The 17,605-nt window shown below is 37.7% G+C and overlaps 1 protein-coding gene across 1 annotated transcript; it reads left to right on the top strand.

The window, feature by feature from the left end:
- The first annotated feature begins 3,013 nt into the window (after positions 1–3,013).
- On the top strand, positions 3,014–16,149 carry SPIC (Spi-C transcription factor). Its single transcript, XM_027542009.1, has 6 exons — positions 3,014–3,080; positions 5,002–5,027; positions 5,582–5,675; positions 7,368–7,480; positions 8,992–9,100; positions 15,240–16,149. The coding sequence occupies exons 2-6, from the start codon at positions 5,025–5,027 to the stop codon at positions 15,665–15,667; spliced, it is 747 nt and encodes a 248-aa protein (XP_027397810.1). The 5' UTR covers positions 3,014–3,080; positions 5,002–5,024; the 3' UTR covers positions 15,668–16,149.
- Positions 16,150–17,605: the final 1,456 nt, after the last annotated feature.

The raw sequence follows: 17,605 nt of genomic DNA, 5'->3' as shown, positions 1-17,605 counted from the left end.
GTCTCTCTTTTCTTAGGTTCTGAAGTTCTCTATTCTCAGAAAATGCAGGTTTCCACCTGAAGTTTGGCACCATATGATTTAGACTCTACCACATCTGTTACTTACAATTTTATAAAATAATATCAGTTGCCACCAAGGACAATGAATTTTTGCAAAAGCGAATCTGTTGATTAGGGATCCTCTCTGTAGAGCTCTTGTTACTCAGCTCAGACCTAGAGGGAAGGGAAACACTGATGACCACCTTTAAAAAGATGCTCTACGTGTACATTGGTTACAAATATCTCAAGAAGGAATACTTAGATAAGAAGGCTTTGAAAATAGAATATAGTAGGAGTTCCTAAACTGGGTTCTGTTGGCCTGACTAGGAGAACTTGCCTGAAAATGTGCTGATGACATTGTCCTGAAGAAATAGCTGATCATAACTTTCCTTAGGTTCTCAAGGAATAGGAGCCTTAACCCCTAGAATGCTAAAAGAATGTATCTTTTTTTTTAAGTTGCTGGAAGCATTTTCTTACTTTACCTTTACAAAAGACTCAAAACTGCATTTCTACTTTTCATCTATAATATAGAATCATGCCCCGCAAACATCATGTGCTCATTGGTTTCACTCAACTATTCTTCAGGGTCCATTTATTTACATCTTGCAAAATAAAACTTTGGAGACACCTGTTGGGGAAAATGTGGGCTTAGAATATTGACTTGTTCTTTTTTCCCTTTATTTCAAATACATACCAAGCCTGTGCTGCTATGAGATTCTTCGGGGTGCTATGGAGACTGCTATCAATACTGAGAACCCTGGTCCAATGGAACCTAATCTACGGACATAGGACTTCAGCACATGGCAGTTGAGAGCATCTGCATGAAGTCATTTGGGCCCAAATCTGGGCCCAGAACAGCCCATCTCTCACTAGCAATTGGACTTTAGGGGGAAAAAAATTCATAAAATGTGTTTGAGCCTTGATTTAGAGACTTCATCTGTGAAATGGAGCAGAGCAGTAACTACTATCACATGTGATTTTTAGATTCTTTTGAACATTTTTATATTACTAATATTTTTGGGGGGGGGCTTGATGTGTGTATTTGATCCAGACCCATCCTCCTTTCTTGCTACCTTTGCCTCTTGGCCCCCAGACTCATTTTACCCCAGCCCCACTGCCATTCTTTTTTGTGCCTTAAATAAACCAAACTCATTTCCACTTGAGATTCCTGGCATCTGCTGTTTCTTCTGATGAGAGGTGCTTCGCAGCTTTTCTGCTTTTCTTTTGCTCACTCTTTCTTATCCTTGGATTTCAGCTCATACACATTCCCTTAGAATTTTTTTGACCGTTCACCATGGCCATATACATTCACTATGACCTTTCTGTTATTGTTTTTTTAGTACTCATCATTCGGAGAAGGCAATGGCAACCCACTTCAGTACTCTTGCCTGGAAAATCCCATGGACGGAGGAGCCTGGTAGGCTGCAGTCCATGGGGTCGAGAAGAGTCAGACATGACTGAGCGCCTTCACTTTCACTTTTCACTTTTCACTTTCATGCATTGGAGAAGGAAATGGCAACCCACTCCAGTGTTCTTGCCTGGAGAATCCCAGGGACGGGGGAGCCTGGTGGGCTGCCGTCTATGGGGTCGCACAGCGTCGGGCACGACTGAAGCGACTTAGCAGTAGCAGTACTCATCATTAATAACATTTTTATAGTTTGCTTTTTAAAAACTTCATTTTTCCTCATCAGAACTTGTTGAGGGTTGTGATCCCTGGACTCAGGACAGTATCCATCAGAGGAAAGAAATCATTGATATGTATTTGTTGACTAAATGAACCAAAGAAAATCAAAAGGCGCGAAAAGGGCGTAGACTGGCGATGGTACAGATTTAAAAACTCATCAGCATTAGCAATTTGGTTTTATACAGTTGTTACTTATAACATCTACATTTCACAAGAGGGGAATGTGTGTTTATATTTGCATAATAAAACTCGGCAAAAAACGTAATTGGTCTAGAACAATAGTCCCATATCAAAGGTGAGCTCAGATTCCAATTATGCAAAATAGAAAATCTCTCTTCCCCACCCACAAGGTTTACAAAAAATTCTTAGGTGGTTTTCCCCCTGGCTAACTGTGACATCTATTAAAACGACAGAAGGTTACAGTTACTTGAGAGTGTTGCAGACCTGTGCTTCGGAGGGGAAAGTTGTTTCCATCTGGAGCACTTGTGAATATTGGATTGGCCTCTGATGGACAGGTAAGATAAAATGGGTACATAGGCAGAGGGGTGGGCTGTGAAGGAAGCATTACAGGTGAATGGAGTCCCCATCATTTCCATCAGAGCCATCAAAACCATCCCAAATAAACCTTCAAGCTAAACAAGAGAGCTGGACCTGCTCTCTAAGTGCACGGGCCTCAAACATGTCCACAAGCTTCTGGTTTGGAATTGTTTCTTTATCCAGGTGTGGAGGGAAGACTATAGCATGGATTCAATTGCCTCCTCTTAAAGGAGTGGTGGTAAATAAGGTGAAATGAGGAGCCTGAGTGCCAGGGCCAGGGCCTGTGCCTTTAAGATCTCTAAGTGGGGGAGGTGTGTGTGTGTAGAGGTGGGGGCAGTCATTGAATGACTTTATCAAGAAAATGATTTGAAAGGAAAGACCAGAGTGAAGGCTGTTAATGGTTCAGGCAAGAAAAGCAACACAGGCTCCAGAATCAGGGAAGAAATATAAGAATAATTTTTTAAAAACAGAAATATGAACAAGGGTTGTTCAGATCAGAGGTGCCCAGTCGGGTTGTGTGGGCCCGGGGGCCACAACTCATGCTGGGTGGGGTGGGGGTTCATGGGGTTTGTTCTAATGGTTTTGGCCTATAGTATACAAATATTCTGTGCCACTTCAAAATAATAGCCCCTGGTGTCTACTGGCCATATCATGAAAGAGAAATAATGAAGGCACTGTATCTTTTAAAAAAAATCCCCTTTTGTAGCACTTCCTTAAAAACAGCTACTTAATGCAACTCTGTCAGTGAGCTCCTGACAGTTCTGTCCTAACGATTCTGATATTAATGAAAGAATTTGGTAAAGGGCTGAAGTGTCTTCCTGGTAAGCGGTTTAGTTTATGCTTTTCAAAATTCCTTGTAATAACTATTAATTTTCTTCTTTTGACCTAATGAGTGTTTTTCGTTGACTACCTATTCTGGTACTAATATTAATCGATTGAAATGATCGATAATGTTTTCAAGCTTTTTTCCTTCCATTTGGGTTTGCTACTTTAAAGAGTCATGATTGTTTTGGGGGCTATTTTAGTCAAAGGGAGTAGTTTCATATAAGTATTTAATTCGAAGTACAGCACTCACCTAGGTAGGTATTTCCTTTGGTGCTTATGAGTCATAATTAATTGAAAGTTATTGATATGGCCTTTAAAAATACCTGTACTGGTAATATCCATTAGAAATCATCGTTCAAATTATTTATGGATTTTCTTTTTTTGTTGTTTTTGCTAAATTTTTCAACATCTTCCACACTGAGAAGCTGTATTTTTTTCCAACCTTATTGAGATGTAATTGATATAACACTGTGTAAGGTGTACAATATGATGATTTGACACACATACAAATTGGGAAAGGATTACCACCATCAGACTAGTTAACACATTCATCACCTCCCATAGTTACCTTTCTTAAATGGTTTTTCTTATGTTAGTTGCACAGTCATGTCCTACTCCTTGCAACCCCATGGACTATAGCCCACCAGGCTTCTCAGTCCATGAAATTCTCCAGACAAGAGTGCTGGAGTGTGTTTCCATTCTCCTTTCCAGGGGATCTTCTCGACCAACCCAGGGAGTGAAACTGGGTCTCCTGCATTGGCAGGCGGATTCTTATGGCTGAGTTCTTTTAAATGACAGTGATTTCAAAGAGCAGAACAGAATTTTGATGTTTGACATATTATATTGATATGTTATGGATATGTTTAGCAATAGTATTAGATTGTATCATCTTATGCAAGGTTAAATATTAAAGAGAAAGCTCATTGTGTTTGGAGGATAAATTCTAAAAACTTGTATAAACAGTGTGGTTTGGTGTGCTAAATGAAATGGTAAACAATGTAGATCCACTGCCCGCTCTTTCTTATGTAGATTTGTTTGTTTTGTGTAGTGTATAGAACAGAAAGTTTTAAAACATTTAATGTGGGTCAGTATGATAACTATTTAAAACAAAACTTACTTACAGAGATAAGAAAGTAGATGTAAAATTATAGACCAGGATTCTTAGAAACTCTACAGGTGGGTTTCATAGAGTACATTTTATTTGTAAGGTAAATTCACATTTTATGAGAGAAAAAGCATGTCTTTCACCAGATTTTCAGAAGTCTATATGACGCCAGAAAGTTAAAAAACAAAATGAGTGTTATAAATGGACAGCCTGGCTAAGGTTAAAAAGATTTTCATTTCCAGAACTTTTTAATACTTACAGGAATTTTTAAATACTTGACATACTTAAATATACTCAAATTATTTCTGTATTCTCATATCTTAAGTGGTTTGCGTGGTTAACTGTTTAGCTATTTTATTTATATTTTTAATCTCTTTTTCTAATTGAAGTATATTTACTTTACAGTGTGTTAGTTTCAAGTGTAAAGCAAAGTGATTCAGCAATACGTATTTAGCTATTTTAACATTTAAGAAATTTGGAGGACTTCCCTGGTGATCCAGTGGTTAATGCAGGGGGCCCGGGTTCAACCCCTGGTCAGGGAACTAGATCCCACATGCTGCAACTAAGACCCAGTGCAGCCAAATAAATAATAAAGAAATATTTTTTAAAAGACATTTTGTAATGATAGAAAAGCAAACATAAATCTTCAGAGGAAATTTTTGTAGAAAGGAAACTTGTACTCATCAAAATTCAGATGGTACTTTCGATTTATATAAGGTATATGCAGAAAATATTTTAAGTAGTCTTTTTTAATTCAGAGGCAAATTAAATAGAAACACTAATTTTATTTTTTACATATTAATTTTTTTCAGAATTGTCAATTTTTTAATGAAGCATGGTAAGTTGACATTTAAAAATCTTCTTTGTTTTTCCTCATTAGATTAATAAGGGTATGAGATGGTTACAAAACAATTTAATTTTAGGTCTTGGAGACATGCTTTTGAAATTAAGAACATTTCATTTTTTAAATAATGAGCCAGATTCTGTTTGATAAACATACTTCCTCGATCCCTTTTTCTAAATCAGTCTTCTGCTATATAACTAATTCCTTGCTAAAAATTTATAAAACATTAAATACCATACTATAGAATGAGCACTGGTTTTAGATACTATATTGTAGAGCAGTGGATCTCAACCAGGCTTGATGTTGTCCTCCAGGGCATATTTGGCTACGTTTAAGATATTTTTGGTTGTCACCAGTGGGATTGACACTGGTATCTGGTGGGATGCTGTTTTGCACCCAACAATGCACAGGACAACCCTCTACAAAAGAGACAGTCAACCAAAATTGCTAATAGGTTGTGCTGTGGTTGAGAAGCCCTCCTTTACATCAGCAAAATTAAGTTCAGTTGGTAATGTCTTAACTCCAGAGTTCTGCCATTGTTCTAATAGGCTTGTGCTGAACAAGACAAGCTGGGTCAAGCATTTGAAGATGCTTTTGAAGTACTGAGGCAGCATTCAACTGGAGACTTTCAGTACTCCTCAGGTAAAGATGTCAGTCTCCTTCTGTTTGTACATCAGATGGCTTGTTGGTCACATACCACACACATGAGAATAATGACCTGAACAGAAAAGATCCTTTTTACCCCGTGCATCTGGGATCAGTTCTAAAGGCAGAAATCAAACAGGATTATCCACCTTAAACAATTTTTGTTAGGTTTTGTATATTAATGAAACATAACTGATTTATAATATTAATTTCAGGTGTACAACATTGTGATTCACTCCATTACAAGTCATTCTAAGATAATAGCTATAATTCTCTGTGCTGTACAACATATCTTTGTTGCTTATCTTTCTCATACATTGTAGTGTGTTTATCCCATACCACTGAATTGTCCTTCCCACCTTCCCTGTCCCTCTACATAGCCACAAGTTTGTTTTCTATGTCTGAGAGTATCTTTCTGTTTTGTTTGTATTATTTTTTAGATTCCACATATAAGTGATATCATCTAGCACTTGTCTTTGTCTGACTAATTTCACTAAGCATAACATTCTCTAGATATATACTTGTTGCAAATTGCAGAATTTCATTGTTTATGATTTAGTAATGTTCCATTGTATGTATATACCACACCCATTTGTCTGTTGATGGGCACTTAGGTTGTTTCCCTGTCTTTACTATTGTAAACAGTGCTGCTGTGAACACTGGAACGCATGTATCATTTTGAATTTAGAGTTTTCATTTTCTTCAGATGTATATCTAGGAGTGGAATTGCTGAATCTTACGCTAGTTATTTTTTTGAGAATCCTCTATACTGTTTTTCACAGGGGCTGTACAGATTTGCATTCCCACTAACAGTGTACAAGGATTCCTTTTTTCCTACATTCTCTCCAGAATTTATTGTTTGTAGACTTTTTGATGATGGTCCTTTGACCTGTGTGAGATGATATCTCATTGTTTTGATTTGCTTTTCTTTAATAATTAGCAGGCTCCTCCGTCCATGGGATTTTCCAGGCAAGAGTACTGGAGTGGCATGCCACTGCCTTCTCCGTAGTAATTAGCAATGTTGAGAATCTTTCCATGTGCCTATTGGCCATCCCTATGTGTTCTTTGGTGAAGTGTCAATTCAGGTCTTCTGCCCATTTTTTGATTGTTCTTTTTTTATATTGAGCTCTTTATATATTTTGGAAAGTAACCTATTGTGAGTCACATCATTTGCAAATGTTTTCTCACATTCTGTAGGTTGTCTTTGTTTTGTCAATGTTTTCTTTTGCTGTACAAAAGTTTTTAAGTTTAATTAGATCCCATTTGTTCATGTGTGAACATGCTAAGTCTCTTCAGTTGTGTCCAACTCTTTGAGACTCTATGGACTGTAGCCCAACAGTCTCCTCTGTCCATGGGATTCTCCAGTCAAGAATATTGGAGTAGGTTGCCATGCCCTCCTTCAGGGGATCTTCCCGACCCATGGATGGAACCCGCATCTCTTATGACTCCTGCATTGGCAGGTGGGCTCTTTACCACTAGAACAGGTAATCTGGGAAGCCCCCCCATTTGTTTGTTTTTTGGTTTTATTTCTTTTACATTAGGAGACAGATCTGCCTATTCTCTATCCTAAATAAATTTAGTGTCTCACATATAAAAATGCCACGATCAATCACATAAGCATTTGTCATCATTCACACACATAAATATAAAATTTGACCTTGTCAGTTTCTTTCTCTGTTTTTAAATTAGATTACAAAAATTACCTGGCTTTTATCAACCACCGTTCTCATATCAGAGGAAATTCCAACAGCTATGGTGTGCAGCCTGCAGAGGAACCCATCTATAATTGGAGAACAGTAATAGTGAGTACTTTTACCAGGAGACTGTCATCCCTCAGTAACAAGCAAATTTCCTATTTACACCAGCCTTCCCTTGGTGTATGCTAGCTGAAACTGACTGAAAATGCTCACTTGGGGTCACCTGAGGCGTGAATTTGGCAGGCAAGTTGGGGGATCATCAATGCTGTCAAGAAGGAAACTCCCCTTTATCATTGTTCTTCATCTGACTTCAGACAGGTCTGAATGATTCTATAAAGAGGAGGTATTTTAGGGTTCTCATGTCAATGCTTCTCCTCAGTCCATCCAGAAAACTGCAGAAAAGCTATGGTTCCCCTAAAAACATTCCCTGTACTGGCTTTACCTACAGTCTTGTATTAACCCGCTTTGTTTCCCGTCCCAAGCTCAGAGCTAGCTATGTATATTGGACCAATTCATTTCTATTTTAGCACCTTCTGCAAATGGAAGTGTCTCTACCATCTCTCCTTCCATGTATTTTTTTTGCATTGTTTTCTTTTTTTTTAAATTATTTTTATTTATTTTTTTGGCCACGTCATGGCATGTGGGATCTTATTTCCCCAACCAGGGACTGAATCCATGCCCCCTGCTATGGAAGTGTGGAGTTCTAACCACTTGACTGCCATGGAATTCTCGGCATTGTTTTCTTGATGTATCCATTTTATCAAACAGTCTTAATACTCTGAAACAGAGTATAAATATAAAGTAGTCTTCGTTTTTTTTCAGTCATTACTTTCAACCATGCTATGTCAAATATCCTTTTTCTGTCCCTGTAAATTGTACTGTCAGGGTCTCTCCAACAAGACATTTCTTTTAAGAGGGAGTTTTGGTTTTACTTTAACCTCTCTCACCTCTGCTTAGGGTTACCAGGTAAATTAGAGGATGCCTAATATTTTCAGTTGCTAGGGCAACCCTACTTCCTCTTCAGATTCTACCCACAGTGTGCACTGCACAGCCCCTTGTGGTTGGGAACTCGTTGCCTGCTGTATGGGGATGGCTCAAGTCTAGCCCCTTCTGCCCTGTCTTTTTGCCATATGTAATGGTAGAAGCTCAGGTGGTTTCCTCCTGCCTCCTCTCTTGGCTCTGCCCTCCTGCAACTGCCATCTGTCTCTCCTTGTCTCATCTTGTCTAGATGGGCATCCAGTTCTGGAATGGAAGCTTGTCTTCCCTTATTGCTGGCACTTCCATTTCTACTAGTGATTCTTTTGAATCTTTCTTACTGGTCATTTTTAGGGGAAAGGAGGAAAGTAACCTACTCTCCTTTATGAGAGAGAAGGGAGAATTCAGAATTCCTCTCAATTCTGAGGATACTCAGAATTCCTCGGTAACCTCTGTCCCTTGGCACTCTCTGTATATGGGTTTGATGCTGGCTCTGCCCTGGGAGACAGCCACTGAAGGTAGCGCTTTTCCAAATTTGAGAGCTGTTGAACATTCTTTTTGCCCTCAGATTTTGACTTTGGCCACCAATTGGTGGCCGCACAGAAAGTCCCATTTAACATCTTGATACATTATTTATATAGAACAGTGCTACGGACCTCTATTTTGAAGGAAATATTCATCAATCTCTGCAGAACATCCCCGAAAACCAGCTGGTACAACCTGCTCTTCTCCAGCAAAAGGGAGGAAAAGGTATGTGGATACATCACTCCTTGCAAAAGAACCAAGTCTTTATCAAAGCAGCTTTTAGGGGATTTCATATCTGAGTTTGGAAATGACTTGCAAAATGTTTTTTTCTCACAACTGAGAATAACAACTCTGACAGACAAAAGACTCCAAGCTGTTTATTTTGAATGAGCTTTCCTTTTGCTTCATAGAGATGTTGTGAAGGTGTGAAGCGTCAGTCCCTCAAATAAATCTGTGTTTAAGTATAGGGTGTAAGGGGATTTCCCTGGTGGTTCAGTTCTTAAGACTGTACTCTTGATGCAGGGCTCATGGGTTTGATCCCTGAACAAGTCACTAAGATCCCACATGTCATCCAGTGGAGCCTAAAAAAAAAAAAAAAAAAATAGGATGTAAAATATGGAGAACAGGTTACTGGTTACCAGCAGGGGGATGGGATATATAAAGGTAGGTAATTAAGAGGTTATTATGTATAAAGTAAGATACAAGGTTACATTCTACAACACAGAGAATAAAGCCAATATTTTATAATAGCTTTAATTGGCATATGACCTTTAAAAATTGTTAATCATTATATTGTACACCTATAACTTATATTGTACATCTTCTATACTTCAATTAAAAAAAAAATAAGGTATATAAATTTTAGGTATAGAAGGGGGAGGTTTTCCATGAATTGTCTTAGCAATCTTATTCCAACTGTGAAGCCCTAGGGACAGAAATCATCTTCTCTATTAAGTTTTCCACAGAAAAAAAGTTCCATAATAATAACTTTATTTCATAAATTTGAAATCCTGATTTCATAAATTGAAGGCGATCTCATCTAACAGGTAAGAAAAAAGTGTTAAAGCAAGATAATAACTTGTGTTGGCCAAGATGTGGGCCACACACACTCACGTGCATTATTTTTGTTTTTCACATGCATTATTAAAGGGGGTATAAACTGGTACAGTTTTGTAAAGCAATTTAGCAATATCTCCCAAAATTTTAAATGTTCGTATCTTTAGACTCTTAGTGACTCTATGACTCAGTGGTTGAATGTGAACTCTGGGTTAATTATGTGAGCCTGGCCAAATCATTTAACCTTCTGTACCACAGTATTCATATTCAAAAAATAAAGAAAAGCAAATAATAATTGTACACACATTGTAAGACTGCTGTAAAAATTAAGTTAGAAAACCCATATAAATCACTATGCTTATAGTCTAGTACTATGGCTATTTCCTCAAATACCTTAGGTACATATGTGTATGTAAATATGTATTAGGATGTTCCTTGCAATGTTGTTTGTGATAGTACACACCTACTAAATACAAAGACATGTAAGATGCGTCACAACTTTATACTGCAATTTAAAAAATGATATCATAGCTAACATTATTTTGTTTTTTAAATTTATATTTTTTATTGAGGTGTAGTTGATTTATAATATTATATTAGTTTCAGGTTTACAACATACTGATTCAAAATTTTTATAGATTATACTCCATTTAAAATTATTATAAAATATTGGCCATATTCCTTGTACTGCATAATATATCCTTGTAACTTATTTTATACATAGTAGTTTGCACCTCTTGATTCTCTATCCTAATCTTGCTCCTCCCTCCTTCCCTCTGCCCACTGGTAACCACTAGTTTATTCTCTATATCTGTGAGTCTGTTTCTGTTTGGCTATATTTGTTAATTTTTAAACTTTTTAGGTTTTTTTAGATTCCACATATAAGTGATAACATACAGTATTTGTCTTTCTTTGTCTGACTTTTCATTTTATCATAATACCCTCTAGGTCCATCTACTTTGTTGCAAATGGCAAAATTTTATTTTATTTTTTTATGGATGAGTTATATTCAAATGTATGTATATATACATCTTCTTTATCCATTCATCTGTTTATTCACACTTACGTTACATCCATATCTTGGCTATTATAAATAATGCTGCTATGAACATTGGGGTGCATGTATCTTCAAATTAGTGCTTTCATTTTCTTTGGATATACACCCAGGAGTGAGGTTGCTGGGTCATATGGTGGTTCTTTTTTTTCTTTTGGCCACTCCATATGGCATGTGGGATCTTAGTTCCCCAACAAGGGATGGAACCTGAGCCCCCTGCATTGGAAGCACAGAGTCTTAACCACTGGACCGCCAGGGAAGTCACTGGTAGTTCTTTTTTAAGCTTTTTGAAGAATCTCCACACTGTGTTTCACATGGCTCTACCAGTTTGCATTCCCACCAACGGTGCATAAGTGCTCTTTCTTCTCTATATTCTTGCCAACACTTGTTATTTGTGGTCTTTTTAAAATTTATTGTTTACTTCTTTGGCTGTGCCAGGTCCTAGCTGCAGCATGTGGGGTCTAGTTCCCTGACGAGGGATCGAAACCTGGGCCCTCTGCATTGGGAGCGCAGAGTCTTAGCCTCTATGTCAGTCAGAGTCTTAGCCTCTGAACCACCAGGGGAGTCCCATTTGTCTTTTTGTTGATAGCCATTCTGATAGGGTGCGATGATATTCATTGTGATTCTGATTCTCTAATCAGTATCAATGTTGGGTATTAGAAGATTTTTATGTGCCTGTTGGGGCCATTTGTATGTCTTTGGAAAAATGTCTATTCAGGTCTTCTGCCCATTTTCTTAATGGGATTGTTTATTTTTTGATATGGAGTTGCTTGAGCTATTTACATGTTTTGGATATTAACCATTTATTCATATCATTTGCAAATATTTTCTCCCATTCCGTAGATTATCTTTTTGTTTTGTTGATGGTTTCCTTTGCTGTGCAAAAGCATTTGAGTTTAATTAGGTCTCATTTGTTTATTTTTGTTCTTGTTTTCTTTGCCTTAGGAGATAGATAAAAAAAAAAATATTGCTACACTTTTTGTCAAAGAGCATTCTTCCTATGTTTTCTTCTAGGAGTTTAATGGTTTCTGGTCTTACATTTGGTTTCTGGTCTTACATTTAAGTCTTTAGTCCATTTTGAGTTTATTTTTATAAATCTGTGAGAAAATGTTCTAATTTTATTCTTTTACATGTTCATACTTAAAATTACTTTAAATGAATATTTTTTGGGATAACTAGTTTTGTTCCTATGGAGAAGGCAATGGCACCCCACTCCAGTATTCCTGCCTGGAAAATCCCATGGACGGAGGAGCCTGGTAGGCTGCAGTCCATGGGGTCGCTGAGGGTCAGACACAACTGAGCGACTTCACTTTGACTTTTCACTTTCATGCATTGGAGAAGGAAATGGCAACCCACTCCAGTGTTCTTGCCTGGAGAATCCCAGGGACGTGGGAGCCTGGTGGGTTGTCGTCTATGGGGTCACACAGAGTCGGACACGACTGAAGTGACTTAGTAGCAGCAGTAGCAGTTTTGTTCCTATAAAACAGTATACTGTATCCTAGAATTATAAAATCTAACTATGCAGTAATACTCTAATCCAGAAAGGAATAATGTATAATATCACATAAGTAAAGTAAATCTACTGAACATTACTACTAAGTATTGAATAATGGCAGTAATTTAATATTAGGACAATAATGCTTCTACCTCTGTCTCCTATTCTTTTTTTTTTAACAAACCAACTAAGTCCAGAGTATGATGCCTATATCTTTTCACTGATGTTTTGGGCTGTGGATCTTTGCAATTAGGGGAAATATAATTTACTATTTTTGTTTTTAGAGTTGTCATCCACCTGAAGTCATGATACATTTGAAACAATGAAATTTCAAAATACTTCAAGAATTCATTATTAGGAGACAGCGACTTCACTTTCTTTCTTTCTATAGTTCCTTTTGGAGAAGGAAATGGCAACCCACTCCAGTGTCCAGTGGAGAATCCCATGGACAGAGGGGCCTGGTGGGGCTGAAGCCTATGGGGTTGCAAAAAAGTCAGACATGACTAAGCAACTAACACACACACACACAAATAGAACATATATAATTATTAAAATGCAAAAGAGCATACTTTAAATATTGAAGCAGAATGATCTCTGAATACCATTTTGGTTTGGGTTTTAATCCTTTGTAATTCCATAATTCAAGAGTAATAATGCTCATGAAAATTTCAGATGATTCAGAAGTACGTGAAGAATGAGTGAAAAAATGTTCTTTCTTCCCATGCTATCCCCCAGAACTAACTGTTGTCAACACTTTAGTATTTCCTCTATCTATAGCTAGTCTCTATATGGTTCAATGATTTATTTAAGATATATTAGACACTGGAAAAAGTACAAAATACTATACCAATTTTCACTTTTAAAGGATAAAGTATTAGTTGCTTGGCTGTGTCTGACTCTTTGCAACCCCATAGACTGTAGCCTGGCAGGTTCCTCTGTCCATGGGAGTTTTCAGGCAAGAATCCTGGAGTGTGTTGCCATGCCCTTCTCCAATATGCATATGATTATATATGCAAAAAATAAATTGTTTTCTAAAGATATGCAGACTAGATTGGAGTTTTTACTTTCAGCTTGTGCTTCTGTTTGAATTTTTTATCATATACCTTTATTTTCAAAACACAAAAGTTCAAACATCTTTTTTTTCAAAATCGAAAACAAACTTTAAAAGATGAGGATCCATTATAATTGATTTGACCATTGGATGAGAGCCAGAGAGCTTGTTTAAGTCTGTGACTTTAATTCATAATGTGTTTTTTGGTAAGTCCCTTTCATTTCTCAATTCATAAACTCAAGATAATATAACACAAAAGATAATCTTTGAGGCTTTTGGATGAATAATGACCGATGTATGAGTCTTACACCCCAGAGACTGTTTAAAGCAGTTTGGGAATCCACTGTTTGACTTTCTCAAGGGGAAAATGGAATTTGGCCGTGGAACTTTTAGCTACTGACAGATCTGGTGGACCATGATGTTTACAGGCCAATTCAGAAGTCATAAAACGGCTTGGCACCTCTGTTCTCCAATCGACCAAACAAGCAAAAATCACAGCAAATCTTCTCAAAGTTTCCTTTCTAGTTACTCTGAAATATAAAGGGCTGTGTTCCAAAAGAGATTAAAAGCTCTGGCAGTATCATTTTATTTCACAGCAATGAAAAACATCACCATGCTCTCTGTCATTTCTCATTAATAATGTCAGAATGTCATGAAGATATTTTGGGATTTCAACTTTGCTTTTTTTCTATTTTTTTTTCAAGTAATTATGCAGAGCCAGAGTTAGCATTTTTACATAAGTCTATTACTGATTTCAGGAGAAGGCAATGGCACCCCACTCTGGTACTCTTGCCTGGAAAATCCCATGGACAGAGGAGCCTGGTAGGCTGCAGTCCATGGGGTCGCTAAGAGTCGGACACAACTGAGCGACTTCACTTTCACTTTTCACTTTCATGCATTGGAGAAGGAAATGGCAACCCACTCCAGTGTTTTTGCCTGGAGAATCCCAGGGACGGTGGAGCCTGGTGGGCTGTCGTCTATGGGATCACACAGAGTCGGACACAACTGAAGTGACTTAGCAGCAGTAGCAGCAGCATTACTGATTTCACTTGAATTTGCACATTGTTTTACATTTTACAAAATGCATTCACCTTCTTTAGCTTATTTGTCTTAACTTACTTGAATAAAGCTGCTTCAAATGAGTTCCCTTTTGGAAAGGTCTTTTGAGACTTCTCCTTTAAACAAAACAACTATTTGTCTGTGTCGGGTGTTAGTTGCTCTGTGGCATGTGGGATCTTAGTTCCCTGACCAGGGATCGAACCCACATCCCCTGCATTGAAAGGCAGATTCTTAACCACCAGACCACTGAGGAAGTCCTGAAACTTCTCTTTAGAACCACTAAACTTTGTAGTACATTTTGCTCAGTCTTGTTCTGTAGATAGTTTAACATAAAACTAGAAGTCAAGATTTAACTGTAAAGAAAGACCACATGACAGATGAGAGACTAGGGTAAAGAGGCTCCATGCTTCCCTTTTCCAATGAAAGACTACAACATTTTGGACAACTTCCCCAACAAGAAAGTTTCATTTGAAACTGCAATAGGCCAAGTCCCATAAAATGATACCATAAATACATTCTAAGAGGGTGAATAGGAGGGAAACCAATCCCAATGGAACTTTCAATTCTGTATTCACTCAACAAATCCTTCCTGAGAAGGTGCTCTGTGTAGAGCCATGGTGAAGCATGATGTTGTTTTCCTCTGTTTTAGGCAGGAAGAAGCTCCGACTGTTTGAATACCTTCATGAATCCCTATGTAATCCAGAGATGGCATCTTGTATTCAGTGGATAGATCAAACCAAAGGCATCTTTCAGTTTGTATCAAAAAACAAAGAAAAACTTGCCCAACTCTGGGGAAAAAGAAAAGGCAACCGGAAGACCATGACTTATCAGAAAATGGCCAGAGCACTGAGGAATTATGGAAGAACTGGGGAAATCATCAAAATCCGGAGAAAGCTAACTTACCAGTTCAGTGAGGCCATTCTCCAAAGACTGTCTGCACCTTATTTCTTGGAAAAAGAGATCTTCTATTCACAGTATGTTCAACCTGATCAAGGATATCTCAGTCTAAATAACTGGAATGCAAATTATAATTATACATATGCCAATTACCATGAGCTAAGTCACCCTGATTGCTAAATATACTCTTACATTTCATAATTTTCTGACATCAGAAGTCTCTACAAGTTTTAGGATTTTTCTCTAAAAGCAAATACTGAAAAAAAACACTTCATGATTGTTACCTTTTATGACATAGCATATAATCTATACTAACTTGGGGAGAAATTTTGCCAGTGAACAGCTCTTTAGAATGATTGTCCCATTTGAAAGTATAGACTAAATGTCCTTCCTCTTACTAGTAACTATGCAATTATTTCTTTTTAGATTAATAATGCCAGTGGAGACCGTTTGATTTGCATATTGATTAAACATTATTTTCTTGTCACTCAGACCAAAAAAAAAAAAATCACTTTAGCATATATCCAATAGCTTTAGCAACAGAACAAAAACTGATTGCCTGTGATAGTGTTCCTGCTAAATTATATTCAGGGCTTTAAAATTTTCAGTGGCTAAAACTAGAACTACTATATGATCCAGCAATTCCACTCCTGGGTATATATCCAAAGAAAATGAAAACACTAATTCAAAAAGAAACAAAAATTTTTTTTTTGGCTGCACTGTGTGGCTTGTCAGATATCAGTTTCCCAACCAGGCCTTTGCAGTGACAATGCCAAATCCTAACCACTAGACTACCAGGGAACTCCCATAATGACATTATTTACAATAGCCAAGATATGGAAGCAACCTTCTAGCCAACAGGTGAATAAAGGAGATGTGGTATACACACACACACACGCACATAGAATATTACTTTGCCAAAAAAGTGAAATCTTGCCATTTGCAATATGGATGGACCTAGAGGATATTAAGCTTACTGCAATAAGTCAGACAGAGAAAGACAAATACTATATGTTACCATTTATATGTAGAATCTAAAAATTGAAACAAATGAAAATAATGAACTAGAAACAGACTTAAAGATATAGAGAACAAACTAGTTACCAGTAGGGGGAGGGCTGGGGGGAGGGGAGCAAGATAGGCATAGAGGATTAAGAGGTACAGACTACTAAATATAAAACAAAAAAGATACAAGAATGTAATGTACAGCACAGGGAATGTAGCCAACATTTTATAATAGCTTTGAATAGAGTGTAACCTAGAAAAATATTGAATCACTATGTAGTACATCTGAAACTAATATAATATTGTAAATCGACTATATTTCTATAAAATAAATAAAGATTTTAAAAATAAAAACTTCAGTGGCTATCCTCTGCACCTCGGACCTCATGGTCTGTAATCCTTCGGCACTAAAGAAATGGTCTAAGGAAAATGTCACCTACAAACTCCAAAGCTTACACTTAATCACAATCATTTCCTTGCTTTTCTCTCTTGCTTTGGGTAGATCCAGGAGCTAAAGTTTCTTGCTCTCCTGACACTCAACCACAGGGAGGTGCTCTTGCACCATTAGTTCTTGAGCCCAACCCTGGATCATGATCTTTCCTTGAACTAGCCCAGCTAAAGGAGGCTGAAACAGTTGAAGCCGGAGGGTCAGGGGAAGGCTTTAATAAAAGATTGAGGCTTGCAAATAATAAACCCAGGAGCGGAGCCAGGATGTGGGCAGTCTTGCATGGAAGCTGTCCCATAAGAAACTCCCAAAGTAAACTCTTTTTCTTACTTGCTGCTTGGCAGGTTTTTTAAGTCACTTCAGTTGTGTCCGACTCTTTGTGACCCTATGGACTGTAGCCTGCTAGGCTCCTCTGTCCGTGAGATTCTCCAGGCAAGAATACTGGGGTGGGTTGCCATGCCCTCCTCCAGGGGATTTTCCCAGGTTCTTTACCACTCCTGCCACTTGGAAAGCCATCTGTATTACCATGAAGTAAGAGAATGTCCTAGATTAAATGGGCCATCTTCAGTCTGGGCCAAAAAGCCCTGGCCAGCAGGTCAAGAGCTCCTGGGAGCTTGCTGTGTTAGATCTGCAACATTGCTGTGACCATATAGTGGTTGGTTCTCTGC

Source organism: Bos indicus x Bos taurus, chromosome 5 (genome assembly GCF_003369695.1).
Source record: "Bos indicus x Bos taurus breed Angus x Brahman F1 hybrid chromosome 5, Bos_hybrid_MaternalHap_v2.0, whole genome shotgun sequence".
NCBI classification, from domain to species: domain Eukaryota; kingdom Metazoa; phylum Chordata; class Mammalia; order Artiodactyla; family Bovidae; genus Bos; species Bos indicus x Bos taurus.
The sequence above is the reverse complement of the archived record's forward strand: the minus strand, read 5'-3'. Positions and strand labels throughout refer to the sequence as shown.

Excerpts from the sequence above, each read along its gene's own strand:
- SPIC (XM_027542009.1), top strand. Across the intron at positions 5,676-7,367 it reads AGACTTTCAGTACTCCTCAG|ATTACAAAAATTACCTGGCT; the intron begins GTAAAGATGTCA and ends TTTTTAAATTAG. Across the intron at positions 7,481-8,991 it reads ATAATTGGAGAACAGTAATA|AACAGTGCTACGGACCTCTA; the intron begins GTGAGTACTTTT and ends TTATTTATATAG.